The sequence below is a fragment of the Sinohyriopsis cumingii genome, chromosome 11 (assembly GCF_028554795.1).
Source record: "Sinohyriopsis cumingii isolate HCF-2022 chromosome 11, ASM2855479v2, whole genome shotgun sequence".
Lineage (NCBI taxonomy): Eukaryota > Metazoa > Mollusca > Bivalvia > Unionida > Unionidae > Sinohyriopsis > Sinohyriopsis cumingii.
Window position 1 is genome coordinate 67,191,622 of NC_142971.1, and position 16,009 is coordinate 67,207,630.

The window sequence follows — 16,009 nt, forward strand, 5'->3', positions numbered from 1 at the left end:
TTTACAACATGCTATAAATTCATTATATGGCCTATTCTGAAAACAAAAATAGACATTACAGTGTTACTGCTAGGCTTTAGAAAGGATAGGCAACATCTGCATCAAAAGGTTACTTTATGAATTCATAATACTGATTAAATGGCTAACTTCAGCTTGTTAACCTATGCATAAAAAATATTTCCTGTTTCCTTTGGAGGGTCAGTTTTCTCTTTTAGCTTGATACATACTGTATAATTGACAGTTTCAGGGTATTATTTTAGAAGAAGGGTTGAGAGTAATTTAATTTGCTGGAATACAGACAGATTGCTGCACCCCACTAATCTGTTTTAGCGGGACAACTGAATAACTTTTTTCATACCATTCATAATGAAATCCTCCTGGTGCATAAAATTCAATGCTATCCAAAAATACCCAACACAACACATGATATGTCTTAATGATAAAAGCATATTTACCAACATTCACTGCCCCCATTTACAAATGCTGAGACGAGGCTCTTTGAAGAGATAAAATGACACTATGCATGTTGATTACCTTTGCCTTACTCCAGGGCATGGTAACAGCTGCTTTATTGTTATCAGGTTAATTGTTTATAAACTGGAATACCAGTTTTCTATTTTTTTTATGTTCATTTCACTTATAATAATATTCCATCACATGAGAATAAGCCAAGTTTTTTGAATTTCAGGTCCATTCCGAAAATGGTTTAGATCCAATTAAAAAAGTAGTTCTGTTGAAACTCCAGCAAGATGGAGCTCTAGCAATGAACTCAGCATATCAATTTTATTTCAGACACCTTACTTGCTAAATACATGGTTACTCCAAGATAAATTCAGTACTTCCACACTTGATTCCACCTAACAACAGTCTAAATAATCCCATATGGTATAGACAATGCCACACAAAGCTTTAATGTGTGAAACATGAGATGAAACCAACTGTTAGAAAAAGTTTCAAAAAATGTTCCAATATATACATATCAACTAAAAATGGATGCATCATAATCAAATTTGTTCATGGTTCATACAGTCCTCATTTTTTAGTTCTTCTCAATTGATCTCATGAATCTTGGTATAACAGTATGTATATTGGGTGCTAAAAACCTCTTTTGGTTTGATCTAAATGCAAACACTTAACATATGCCATTAAACATGAAATGAAGGTCACAAGAACCTTGTTTTAAGGCTGTGGTACTTATAGAGATGCATGTAATTATCAAGTTTGATGGCTCTAGCATGAAATATGTCACAACAACCTACAGTACTTTCATGATGGGGTGTAGTACTTAGTAAGTTGGCTCCCTTTGTCAAGTTTCATGAATTTGGGTATAACAATATAAACACAGGGTATACAAAAATATTTGGTCATAAGCTAAATGCAAAAGCTTAACCTTAATTAACCATTTACTGCATGATGATGCCTTCTGATGCCACCAATTTACTGCATGATGACATCTTTTGACACTGCCCACCCACCTTTATCCATCCATGCCTAAAGATATGAATTTATGAAAAATATTGATCCAAAATATCAGAAAACCATGGTAATGGAAGCATAGGAATGAGACTTAAGCCCAGTACATATCACAAATTATCCGCAGTAAATTTTTATAAATTTATCAACATGTAAAAGACTGACTCATCTGATTTCCCTTAAGTTAAAAACTTCTATTTTATATAAAGAATTTTCATTAATTTTCTTACCAAAAATATCTAAAATAAGAATCATTTAGTAAACACTGTGAATTATGGTAAGAAACAGTAGGAACTATATTATGAAGCATTAAGATGCCTGAAGAGATACCAAGTGCTAGAAATTGGACAGTGATGTCACAGAGAATGAGAATGCCCTTCATGTAGATTCTCCTGCCAACAAAGGAATGCTTTCTGTATGGCAATCATCTCTAAGATATTGATATGTGATGGATAGTCCCGTGAGCCTTTCTATTCTGGCCTCCTGGAATGATGAAAGGAGATGTGCATCCCAGCACACAGTGCTTATGTCAATACAAACTGTTAACTCAAAGGTAGTAACTGCAAGGGACAACCTGATGTAACCCAAATGAAGTACTCCAATTCCTGAGATAGGACCTCGTAAGCATTGCTTGTTCTGAGGAGCAAAGTTTTGGGTGCCGTTGGGACAATTGTAAAAGCCTCATGCAAAGATGACCTATTACAGTGGTGTTATCTGTCACACTGAGTAAACCTCAATGGTGAAAGACTCTTGAAATGTTGAGACGTTTTTTTTGTAAGAACTGAAGCTTTTGGATACCCCCAGTCTATAATAGGAACTGGACACCAAGGCACTAACTAGCTATAGAGTGGCATGGTACTAAACAGTAAGTCTCAACTGGATGTTTTCCCCTAGTGTGTATCCATACAGATCCAGATCACTGTAAGTATAGGTTATGTACTCTACAAAACTTGTTATAACTGGAAAGTATAAGTTGGAATCTGAGGAGATTATTAACAGGGGCTTCACCTTTCCCATCAATGTGTTCTGTCTGTAATGCTCTCCAAGTCAGCCACTTGACCTAACAATGATAACAGTTAATGCTGACTGGTCTTTGATGATTGTCATGTGAAAAGATGCTGGAGTTTTGTTGTTGTTGTTGTTGTTGTGGGGTTTAACGCCATTTTTCAGCACACGATAGGCTATACATGGCGCCAGTATTAATGGTGGAGGAAGAACCCGGGAAAGCCACGGAAAGAACCACCGACCCACGAGAAGCTACTGGCAAGCTTTCTCACATACCCACATTGGCTGAATCTGAGACTCGAACCCACACAGACAGAGGTGAGATGGCAGTGATCCATAACGGAGAGCGCTTTAGACCACTCTGCCACTCGGGGCCCCCTGGAGTTTTATACCAAGTTGTTAATGGAGAAGGTGGAGAGCAAAAAATGTGGACTTAACTGTCATTATTTATTTTTAAGAAGGTTGGAATTAATATATTACAGAATATTATGAATCGAATCATTCTGAGCTATTTTTATACCAGTATGTGACCTATAATTAAAATTCATGGATTTATCACATAAATAGATATAAAATGTCCAGTATTGTGGATTTTAACGTGCAAAAATTGTAAGTTGTAAATTTTATAGTTACATATTTCACCCAATAATATAAGTGTATTTTACACCAATTTTGTTGTTATCTTCTTCTCTCTGTACCTACCTACCTACCTAGCATCAACCCTACACAAAAAAATGCCAGGAACAGAACTCCAATCTTTACATGACATTCAAAAACCTGACAAAAGCCTTTGAGACAGTCTGCTGTGGAGGCCTTTCGAAGATCATGGGAAAATTTGGTTGCCTAGAGAAATTCATTGCAATGGTTTTGCATTGCCATTAATGTCATGCTTGCCGGTGTTGTGAATGGCGGTCACTCACCTGAACAATTCCTAATCACCAATGGAGTCAAACAAGGCTGTGTGATGGCTCCAACATTTTAGCATGATAGTCTCCACCATGCTTACTGATGCCTTCCAGGACTATGACACTAGGATCAACATCAAATACCATATTAATGTTCAATCCAAGAAGACTATTGGTGAAGATGATCTCACAGGAAGTGACAGTTCATGATCTCCGATTTGCTGATGACTGTTCCCTGAATGTCGAATCTGAGTCTGACAGGCAATATGGTATGGACATTTCTCTTCAGCCTCATACACTTTGGGTCTTACAGTCAGTATCAAGAAGACAAAGGTGATGCACCAACCTGCAACAGGAAGCCCTTTATGCATAGTAAAAGATCAAACACTAATGGCATTCGACAAGTTTACCTATCTCAGCAACACCCTGTCATGTGCAGTCCACATCGATGATGAAACCAATGCCAGAATTTCTACAGCAATTGTGAACTTTGGCAGACAATGTGCAATGTGTGGGAGTGCAGAGGTATCAATCTACAAACAAAACTGAAGGTCTACAAAGCCACTATGTTCCCAACCCTGCTGAATGCTTGTCAAACCTGGATAGTGTACAGATGCCATGACAAGAAGCTGAACCATTTTCACATGGGCTGTCTGAAGAAACTGATATGGATAAGATGGCAGGACAGAGTTCCAGACACTGAGGTTCTCAACTTAGCAAGCATTCCAAGCATCCACAATCTGCTGATGTGAACAAGAGTGAGTACAAAACATGTTCTGTGCAAACGGAAGAAGGAAAAGCAACCATTGGGTGGTCAGAAGAAATGCTTCAGTCCCTCAAGACATTTTTGAAACATTTCAACAATGATCCAGAGTTTTCAGAAGATCTCACACATAACTGCTCCACCTGGCAGAGTCTCATCCATACTGGAGCTAAAAAATTTGAAAGGAGGAAAACAGCATAAACCTCACATCCTCTGTTGATCAAGCAAACCTCAGTGGCTTCTCCTGTCAGGTGTTCGATCAAGCAGACTTCAGTGGCATCTCCTGTCAGGTGTTTGATCAAGCAAATCTCAGTGGCATCTCCTGTCAGGTGTTTGATCAAGCAAACCTCAGTGGCATCCCATCAGGTGTTTGATCAAGCAAACCTCAGTGGCATCTCCTGTCAGGTGTTTGATCAAGCAGACTTCAGTGGCATCTCCTGTCAGGTGTTTGATCAAGCAAACCTCAGTGGCATCTCCTGTCAGGTGTTTGATCAAGCAAATCTCGGTGGCATCCCGCCAGGTGTTTGATCAAGTAAACTTCAGTGGCATCTCCTGTCAGGTGTTTGATCAAGCAGACTTCAGTGGCATCTCCTGTAAGGTGTTTGATCAAGCAAACCTCAGTGGCATCTCCTGTCAGGTGTTTGATCAAGCAAACCTCAGTGGCATCTCCTGTTAAGTGTTTGATCAAGCAAACCTCAGTGGCATCCCATCAGGTGTTGGATCAAGCAAACTTCAGTGGCATCTCCTGTCAGGTGTTTGATCAAGCAGACTTCAGTGGCATATCCTGTCAGGTGTTTTATCAAGCAAACCTCAGTGGCATCTCCTGTCAGGTGTTTGATCAAGCAAACCTCAGTGGCATCTCCTGTCAGGTGTTTGATCAAGCAAATCTCAGTGGCATCTCCTGTCAGGTGTTTGATCAAGCAAACCTCAGTGGCATCCCATCAGGTGTTTGATCAAGCAAACCTCAGTGGCATCTCCTGTCAGGTGTTTGATCAAGCAGACTTCAGTGGCATCTCCTGTCAGGTGTTTGATCAAGCAAACCTCAGTGGCATCTCCTGTCAGGTGTTTGATCAAGCAAATCTCGGTGGCATCCCGCCAGGTGTTTGATCAAGTAAACTTCAGTGGCATCTCCTGTCAGGTGTTTGATCAAGCAGACTTCAGTGGCATCTCCTGTAAGGTATTTGATCAAGCAAACCTCAGTGGCATCTCCTGTCAGGTGTTTGATCAAGCAAACCTCAGTGGCATCTCCTGTTAGGTGTTTGATCAAGCAAACCTCAGTGGCATCCCATCAGGTGTTGGATCAAGCAAACTTCAGTGGCATCTCCTGTCAGGTGTTTGATCAAGCAGACTTCAGTGGCATCTCCTGTCAGATGTTTGATCAAGCAAACCTCAGTGGCATCTCCTGTCAGGTGTTTGATCAAGCAAACCTCAGTGGCATCTCCTGTCAGGTGTTTGATCAAGCAAACCTCAGTGGCATCTCCTGTCAGGTGTTTGATCAAGCAAACCTCAGTGGCATCTCCTGTTAGGTGTTTGATCAAGCAAACCTCAGTGGCATCTCCTGTCAGGTGTTTGATCAAGCAGACTTCAGTGGCATCTCCTGTCAGGTGTTTGATCAAGCAAACCTCAGTGGCATCTCCTGTCAGGTGTTTGATCAAGCAAATCTCGGTGGCATCCCGCCAGGTGTTTGATCAAGTAAACTTCAGTGGCATCTCCTGTCAGGTGTTTGATCAAGCAGACTTCAGTGGCATCTCCTGTAAGGTATGTGATCAAGCAAACCTCAGTGGCATCTCCTGTCAGGTGTTTGATCAAGCAAACCTCAGTGGCATCTCCTGTTAGGTGTTTGATCAAGCAAACCTCAGTGGCATCCCATCAGGTGTTGGATCAAGCAAACTTCAGTGGCATCTCCTGTCAGGTGTTTGATCAAGCAGACTTCAGTGGCATCTCCTGTCAGGTGTTTGATCAAGCAAACCTCAGTGGCATCTCCTGTCAGGTGTTTGATCAAACAAACCTCAGTGGCATCTCCTATCAGGTGTGCCACAGATAGTTCTGAGCACAAAATTGTCCTGATCAGCTACTCGTGTACTCAAAGAAACCAATCAGAGTTGATATGGTCATCTTCAAACTGAATGATGTACAACAGGTATTGTTGCAATGACAGATATAAGCATCCTGAGTATGGATGCCAAAGAATGTTTGTATAGCATCTGCCATTATTAGTCTCTCACTGCAAAAATACAGAATTTGGCATGAAAAACAGTTATGAGATAATCTCTTGATGTTTGCTGGGCATGGAATCTCCAAAATATTTTCAAGAAAGATTTTGCAGATTTACTGATACAGCTGTTACATTATGGCAATGAGGTCCTGATTTGGTCGAGAGGTTATTAATTTCCTTTATGGCTTTTCTAAGTTCTACACTATTATTATCTTAAAACCTGTCTTGTTGTTGTTGTAGGGTTTAAAGCCACTTTTCAGCACAACATGGGCTATATGTGTACATGGTGGCGAGTATAAATGGTGGAGGAAGAACCCAGAAAAACCCTTGGAAGAACCACTGACTACAAGAAGCTACTGGCAAGCTTTCTCACACACCTATACTCGCCAAATCTGAGACTTTCATTCGTGGCGTGGCTCCTGAAATTTTGTATATTCATTTGCACATGAAAAAATATTTTTTGTTTAAAGTTTATTATCATTATGGGAAAGAGATCATGCATGAATTCAAATTTAATATGATCATGGTGTGGTTCCTGCAATTTTAATTACATGTATGTGTATTTTTCTCGTACCGGGAAATTGTTCTTTTTTTTAAGTACAAGAAATAGTGTTTAAAATGTTTATTATCATTTTGGGGAAGAGTTCGCATATGAATTTTAATATAATACAATTGTGGTGTAGCTTCTGAAATTTAACACTATCACCAGGTTCTTGAAGTGTTATGCCAAAATAAACATTATCGGAAATGTTATTTATTACTGGTCCATGAGTAAAGCCAGTAAGTCGTCCTTGTGATTATCATCAATTAATTCTGTATACAATCGTTGCTCAAACAATAGTCAACATGTGTTTCTTCTTTAACTGCATACAAAACCAAGCAGCAGACGATGTGGTGGTTGATAAGAGATTCACACAATTTAACAAACATAAAAAACAAAAGCTGCCAACACGTTTGCTGGGCTTGGTGGTGTTATTAGACGCAATCAGTTGCCCAGTGAAAAAATGTCCGCTTTATTAGCTGGAAATGGAAAGGGTATGAAATTGTACATGCGTTCAGCTATAAATTTTTTTTATAAAAGTGACTCATGACCATCGCAGGCCTACTGCACTTAGTCCTCGGGTGTTACATGTGTATGGGGTTTGCTTATGAACTCGTTATTAATTTCCTTTTTTTTTTTTACCATTATGAAAAATTAAGTCCACAAACACAATTCGTTCTCTGCATTTTGCGCAAAAAAAAATTATTATCATTTTGGGGAAGAGATAGTGTATGAATTCGAATATAATACGATATATAATATAATTGCAACGTGGTTTCTGAAATTTTAAATATGTGTACTGTACGTGAATTTTTCTCGTATCTGGAAAAATACTTTTTATAAAGTTTGAGAAATAGTGTATAAAACGTTTATTATCATTTTGCGGAAGAGTTCGAATACGAATTTGAATATAATACGATCGTGCCTTGGCTTCTGAAATCTAACAATTTCACCAGTTTTGTAAAGTGTTATGCCAAAATAAACATTATCGGAAATGTTACTTGTTACTGATCCATGAGTAAAGCCACTAAGTAGTTTTTGTGATTGTCTTCAATTAATTCTGTATACAATCATTGCTCAAACAATAGCCAACATGTGTTTCTTTTTTCACTGCATACACAACCAACCAGCAGACAATGCAGTGGTTGGTAAAAGATTCTCACAATTTAAAAAACATAAAAAAAAAAAATCTGCCAACATGTTTGCTGGGCTTGGCAGTGTTATTAGATGCAATCAGCTGACCAGTAAATAATGTCCACTTTATTAGCTGGAAATTGAAAGAGTATAAAATTGTACATGCGTTCAGCTTAAATTTTTATATATAAAAGTGACTCATGACCATTGCAGGCCTACTGCGCTTAATTCTCGGGGTTTTACATGAGTATGGTGTTTGTTTATGAACTCATTATTAATTTCCTATTTTTATAAAAATATTAAAAATATAAGTTCACAAACACAAGTCTCTGCACTTTGTATAATGATTAGTATAGTAGTTTTCATGTTTCTTTCGATATTCACAAAATCTGAAGTAAAAGTTATATGCATACTGAAAGCATGTGTTGATTGTTAATTATTATCGCTGTAGTCATTCAAACGAATAGGCATACAAGTGTTAATTATTGGAAATTTGCAATGGATAAATGTACACGGAAATGCATATGAGAAAATTTTGTTAGTATGAAATTTGTACAGACACCATTCAGAGACCAAGGAATGTAATGAACCGTACACATGCTTCATCTTCTTAACCTAATTTTGCGGTTAATTTTTCCCATTGAATTCAGACACATAATGATGTGTGACAAAATTATTGAATAGTTTAAATATGTATGCAATTTTGGCAATGGAATTACATATGTTATGGATTAATTTCAAGCCCCGACGGTACGATATCAGACAGCAAGTAAACGGTGTTGACACTCTGTTCATGCTGTATATTAGATGTTGAATTCAGGCACAATGATCTGGGATAAAAATTATTGAATATTGTAAATCTGTGTGCAATTTTTCAATGGAATTACATGCATTATTGATGACATGAATGCCACAATGGCACGATAGTAAACGGTGTTGATACCCTATTCATCGTATACATTAGACATAAATACACGTATATGTGCCAATGAGTTGTTCTCTGAAAAAAGTAAAATACTGTAAAACCCCACATTAACGCGACCCCGATATTAACGTGATCCAATTTTTTGGACCACAATTATCAAATTATAGTGGGGTTCCACTTTAGCTTGTTTTAAAGATTATTGGTGAGCTATACTAAAATATGTTTATGGAAGCATCCTTACCTTTTCCCTTGGTGGGTGGGGTGGCAAGAATCCCGGTGAAACAGGTAATGGCTTCCATATCTTCTTCATCAAACTCATCCTCATCACTGTAGGCTAATGTTCCCAGGGATGACCTCTTATCAGAACTGGTAGTGGTGTTGGAGGTGAAAGGTCGTATGTTGTATGTATACTTCTCTCTCAGTTCAACCAGTTGTGGGAAAGGGAAAGGAACAAGACTGTAGATGTTCTGCAACGAGATAATTTTCTCTGTTGGTAAATTATAGCATAATGATAAATTTAAAAATACCAATAATAATATCGCTTTGATCACCACAGCTGTCAATAAGATCATTCAGCTGGGAGGATTAGTGACAATTTTTTTTCTTCAAGCCAGCCACCATGTCAGTTATGTTGAAGAACAGATCAGATCAGCGCCATTTTCATTTGGAACTAACCGAGGTCCCCAGAACAAATACTGTCAGGTCTTTTTGAGTTTTTTTCCAAGGAGAAATTGATTTTTATTTTATGCCCTCCCTTCTCAATGGAATACAAAATCATTCTGGTTCAGAAAAAATGCATTTTTTAAAATCAAAACCGTTTCTTTTTGAGAATCTCCCATAAAATCTAAATGAATCAAGTGACCATGTACCAAAATATACGTATCATTAGAAAACAAGGATAACTACTGAAATTCATATAAATTAACATGCCACTCATTTAAATCTACAGAAATTTTTAACTTTAGTCTCTTTAACTGCACATAGTGGTATGAAGAAAGACCTCTAGGCAAATGTTGGCAGTAGATTTTTAAGTACAAGGATGAGTCAGCAATATTAACTGGGGCTGTCTGGTAGACCCAGCAGTTTTATTTTGAAATGTTCCAAATGAATTTTGCTTGCTAGAATCTTTACTTTATTCTATACAGCTTGACATTTGCTTTCATGTGCCATTTTATCATAATAAATCAGGGTCAAAAGTGGACAAAAATATCTGGAAGACATTATCTTCTCTTGCCATAATAGGGTGAAATGGATGAACAAGTGAGAAGTGGGTGTACAAAGATCAAAAACAGTCACCTGAAACTTTTGTATATTTGAACAACACATTATCAAACTTCTTAAGAGACAGAAATTTACAAAGTTAATGACACCTGTATTATATTGATTCACTACAGGTGTTGTATAACACAAAACCACAACCATGAAAATAGGTTTGAGTCAAATTTCAGCAACCGTTTCCATACCCATTTCATGTCTCTATGATGCAATATTGGATAATATTATTCTTTTTGTTAGCAATGGCCATGGAAACATCAACTGAGTTATAATTTGCTTCTGACTGAGCTAAACAAATTAAATTTATTTTTCATAGAGCATGTGTGAATTTTCAACTGGAATTCAAAATATAATTTCTGATATTTATGATAAATGAATTACTGGTAGCACCAGAATTGACAACATAACAAAAAAGTTCTTTTCTATATTTGACATTCCTCTCTGATGGGAAAATTTACAAAATGCTAACCTTTTCCATTGATTACTAATACACTGTACTGAAACAAAAATGAAGTAGAGGGAGTGTCTTGAAATCAATACACAGCAATGTACACTCTGGCTTCTGAGCCTGTTTAGGTGAAATGACATCTCTAATGTGATTGTTTTCACTTTAATCACCCCATAGCATTGTCCATGCTAACAGTCATATTCTCCAACATATGTGCAATGTAAAAAAGCTGAAAAGTGAGCAGATAGCTACACCATTTTCATAGTGATGCATATGTGTGTGTCTTCCCTAATTACAAAAATTTTTACAAGAAGTTTTGATGGTTGACAATACATAGTGGTAATGATAGATAGACTCATTTTGTACTTTGAATTATGAACAATTCAACAGAGAGCCTGCAATTTGTTTACCAAGATGTGCTTGGAGTCACATTATCTAGTGTGTAAAACCAAACAACTCTTTCCAGAAATTTGCTTCTAATTGACCAAACTATGCTTTTGTTTTTTTTATTGACATTCTATTTAATGTTAATGGGAATATAGTTTTTATCAGCATTCTAGTTTGTTGATTTGGGTCTGGTTGTTAAACATGCTGCAAACACTGCCATCCTGAAACAAACTTTAATTTGATGTGAATTAATGGTGACTTATATGATGATATGGCACCTTTAATCCAGTAACACCTTTATTTCAGTGACACCTTTAATCCAGTAACACCTTTATTTCAGTAACACCTTTAATCCAGTAACACCTTTATTTCAGTGACACCTTTAATCCAGTAACACCTTTATTTCAGTGACACATTTAATCCAGTAACACCTTTATTTCAGTAACATCTTTAAGCAAACAAAACAATGACAAATTTATATTATGTTAGATGAATAAACAGATTAATTTTAATGCATATTAGGGAATTGGTCTTAAATTAAAAAACTTATAATATTAATTTTTTTTAATGCTATAAAGGGAGATCTAAAATTATAAGATAATGAAAATTACAAGTGATGAGGGATTTGATATTAGAAATCAAATAACTGTGTTTAAAACTCACCAAGATACTTATTTTAAACGACAGATTTCCCAAGTCTAGCAATAGGATCCCCCAAATTTTATAGTTTTAATCATCCCTAAGGTATTTAGCAAGATCTAAGTAAAATTCACTGCAATGGACTTGAAGGTGACTATTGATGATAATGTTTAATACACTTTTCCAAATGCGAACTACACAGTAATAAAGAGTTATCACGATACATTTTCATTAACTTTATATATCAAAACGAGAACTGGGGATTTAAAGTTTGATTATTTTTCAGCTACAACTAGACAATGGGATGAATGTGTGTGTATGTATGGTTTCATGCTAATCCTCTGAGTAGTTGATGAGGACAAGTGGTGACAAATTTGTGCTAATGGATGGACGGACTGAGGACAAGTGGTGACAAATTTGTGCTAATGGATGGATGGACTGAGGACAAGCAGTGACAAATTTGTGCTAATGGATGGATGGACTGAGGACAAGCAGTGACAAATTTGTGCTAATGGATGGATGGACCAAGGACAAGCAGTGACAAATTTGTGCTAATGAATGGATGGACTGAGGACAAGCGGTGAAAAATATGTGCTAATGGATGGATGGACTGAGGACAGGCGGTGACAGATTGGTGCTAATGGTTGGATGGACAACAGATAGCAGGCCATACCTTAAGTTCTTCGGACAGAAAGAGAAAAGCTAAAAATTGTAGAAACAGTGATTTGTCATATGCACATCATCAGGTGATGACTAAAATGTTAACATGGCAATTCATCAAGAACTAGGGGACTACATAATGATATCATGGATGGAAGGACTTATGAATGACAGACACCATTCCTATATATCCCTGCCTCTAATGAGGCAGGAATATCACAAAACATGTCTGAATGATTTCAAAAAAATAATATCTATTTACATATATCCAATTATACAAACAAGAGCCCAACCTAGACCTGATATGACACACCTGGTTTACACCTGGTTAATCATCAAGTATTTCACAAACCACAATTGGTTTTTAAAAAACAGAGCCTATCCAAACTACAAAAATCTTCACCACGTTAGCCCATATTTGTTTCCTAAGAATGAGGGTGTCAGGCTTATATGTGAGCAACCAGTTCTTTTTTTTTTCCACAAGACTGAATGTGGCATGTATTTCTAGGACAAAAATTTCTGATAGTCATGAAAATTCTGTTCTAATAATATATCAACAAACAAAAATAAATTCTGTCATAATCAATTAATTTGGATTATGTAGGGGAACACAACTTCATTTACTTAGAACTGAGGGGCCCCGAGTGGCCGAGTGGTCTAAAGTGCTCACCGTTCCGGATCACTGCCATCTCACCTCTGTCTGCATGGGTTCGAGTCCAAGGCTAGGCTAGCGTGGGTACGTGGGAAAGCCTGCCACTAGCTTCTCGTGGGTCGGTGGTTCTTCCCTGGGTTTTCCAGGGTTCTTCCTCCACCAGTTATACTGGCCGCCATGTATAGCCTATCTTGTGCTGAAAAATGGCATTAAACCCTAGATCAACAACAACAACAACAACAACTTAGAACTGAAACCTGACAAATAGTACAGCCTATGGTAACTTGTTAGTACTCTTACTTTATATAACACCCGAAGACCTCTACTCACTTGCCACTAGAACAACAAGGACTGTGTGCATTCTAACAGACTGCAAGAACGGTGTTTATGGCTTTTGCTGAGATGCAAAAATGAAATGATTTTTAAAAAATTGTTGATAAAATGTTACAGATTTTTTTCAATATACCCTCTTTACAAGATAATTTAATCAAGCATGCCATCATGACTTGTTTCTCATTGTGAAATTTCACTGGTTACAAAAACTTTGAAAAAGCAGCCATCAATAAAAAGAAATATCTATACCCATTTATTAAACTTTTATTAAGAACTGCAACTAACATACTGCACTTAGATACATTTATGAATAGATCATTTAATTGTTGCACCAAAGTAGTTCAGTCCTGGGCCCAAGATAAAGTATGTCCAAGCCTAGTGAAAGGTTGATTTGCCCAAGCCCACTGAAGGGTTTGTTTAGTCCTAGACCCAATTACAAGGTTGTCCAAGCCTAGTGAAAGGTTGATTTGCCCAAGCCCACTGAAGGGTTTGTTTAGTCCTAGACCCAATTACAAGGTTGTCCAAGCCTAGTGAAAGGTTGTTTTGCCCAAGCCCACTGAAGGGTTTGTTTAGTCCTAGACCCATTTACAAGGTTGTCCAAGCCTAGTGAAAGGTTGATTTGTCCAAGTCCACTGAAGGGTTTGTTTAGTCCTAGACCCAATTACAAGGTTGTCCAAGCCTAGTGAAATGTTGATTTGCCCAAGCCCACTGAAGATTGGTTTATTCCGAGACTTATTTACAAGGTTGTCCAAGCCTAGTGAAAGGTTGATTTGCCCAAGCCCACTGAAGGGTTTATTTAGTTCTAGACCCAATTACAAGGTTGTCCAAGCCTAGTGAAAGGTTGATTTGCCCAAGCCCACTGAAGGGTTCGTTTAGTCCTAGACCCAATTACAAGGTTGTCCAAGCCTAGTGAAATGTTGATTTGCCCAAGCCCACTGAAGGGTTTGTTTAGTCCTAGACCCAATTACAAGGTTGTCCAAGCCTAGTGAAATGTTGATTTGCCCACGCCCACTGAAGGGTTTGTTTAGTCCTAGACCCAATTACAAGGCTGTCCAAGCCTAGTGAAAGGTTGATTTGTCCAAGCCCACTGAAGGGTTTGTTTAGTCCTAGACCCAATTACAAGGCTGTCCAAGCCTAGTGAAAGGTTGATTTGTCCAAGCCCACTGAAGGGTTTGTTTAGTCCTAGACCCAATTACAAGGTTGTCCAAGCCTAGTGAAAGGTTGTTTTGCCCAAGCCCACTGAAGGGTTTGTTTAGTCCTAGACCCAATTACAAGGTTGTCCAAGCCTAGTGAAATGTTGATTTGCCCAAGCCCACTGAAGGGTTTGTTTAGTCCTAGACCCAATTACAAGGTTGTCCAAGCCTAGTGAAATGTTGATTTGCCCAAGCCCACTGAAGGGTTTGTTTAGTCCTAGACCCAATTACAAGGTTGTCCAAGCCTAGTGAAATGTTGATTTGCCCAAGCCCACTGAAGATTGGTTTATTCCGAGACCCAATTACAAGGTTGTCCAAGCTTAGTGAAAGGTTGTTTTGCCCAAGCCCACTGAAGGGTTTGTTTAGTCCTAGACCCAATTACAAGGTTGTCCAAGCCTAGTGAAATGTTGATTTGCCCAAGCCCACTGAAGATTGGTTTATTCCGAGACTCATTTACAAGGTTGTCCAAGCCTAGTGAAAGGTTGATTTGCCCAAGCCCACTGAAGGGTTTATTTAGTTCTAGACCCAATTACAAGGTTGTCCAAGCCTAGCGAAAGGTTGATTTGCCCAAGCCCACTGAAGGGCTCGTTTAGTCCTAGACCCAATTACAAGGTTGTCCAAGCCTAGTGAAATGTTGATTTGCCCAAGCCCACTGAAGGGTTTGTTTAGTCCTAGACCCAATTACAAGGTTGTCCAAGCCTAGTGAAATGTTGATTTGCCCAAGCCCACTGAAGATTGGTTTATTCCGAGACTCATTTACAAGGTTGTCCAAGCCTAGTGAAAGGTTGATTTGCCCAAGCCCACTGAAGGGTTTATTTAGTTCTAGACCCAATTACAAGGTTGTCCAAGCCTAGTGAAAGGTTGATTTGCCCAAGCCCACTGAAGGGCTCGTTTAGTCCTAGACCCAATTACAAGGTTGTCCAAGCCTAGTGAAATGTTGATTTGCCCAAGCCCACTGAAGGGTTTGTTTAGTCCTAGACCCAATTACAAGGTTGTCCAAGCCTAGTGAAATGTTGATTTGCCCACGCCCACTGAAGGGTTTGTTTAGTCCTAGACCCAATTACAAGGCTGTCCAAGCCTAGTGAAAGGTTGATTTGTCCAAGCCCACTGAAGGGTTTGTTTAGTCCTAGACCCAATTACAAGGCTGTCCAAGCCTAGTGAAAGGTTGATTTGTCCAAGCCCACTGAAGGGATTGTTTAGTCCTAGACCCAATTACAAGGTTGTCCAAGCCTAGTGAAAGGTTGTTTTGCCCAAGCCCACAATTACAAGGTTGTCCAAGCCTAGTGAAATGTTGATTTGCCCAAGCCCACTGAAGGGTTTGTTTAGTCCTAGACCCAATTACAAGGTTGTCCAAGCCTAGTGAAATGTTGATTTGCCCAAGCCCACTGAAGATTGGTTTATTCCGAGACCCAATTACAAGGTTGTCCAAGCTTAGTGAAAGGTTGTTTTGCCCAAGCCCAC

At 38.3% G+C, this 16,009-nt stretch overlaps 1 protein-coding gene across 1 annotated transcript in view; it reads right to left on the minus strand.

The window, feature by feature from the left end:
* The window catches only part of LOC149788618 (uncharacterized), a 152,524-nt gene that overhangs the window by 20,051 nt on the left and 116,464 nt on the right, over positions 1-16,009 (minus strand). The window contains exon 9 of the mRNA XM_089974700.1: positions 9,203-9,428. Coding sequence (XP_089830826.1) covers positions 9,203-9,428 — 226 coding nt within the window. The remainder of the gene's footprint in view (positions 1-9,202; positions 9,429-16,009) is intronic.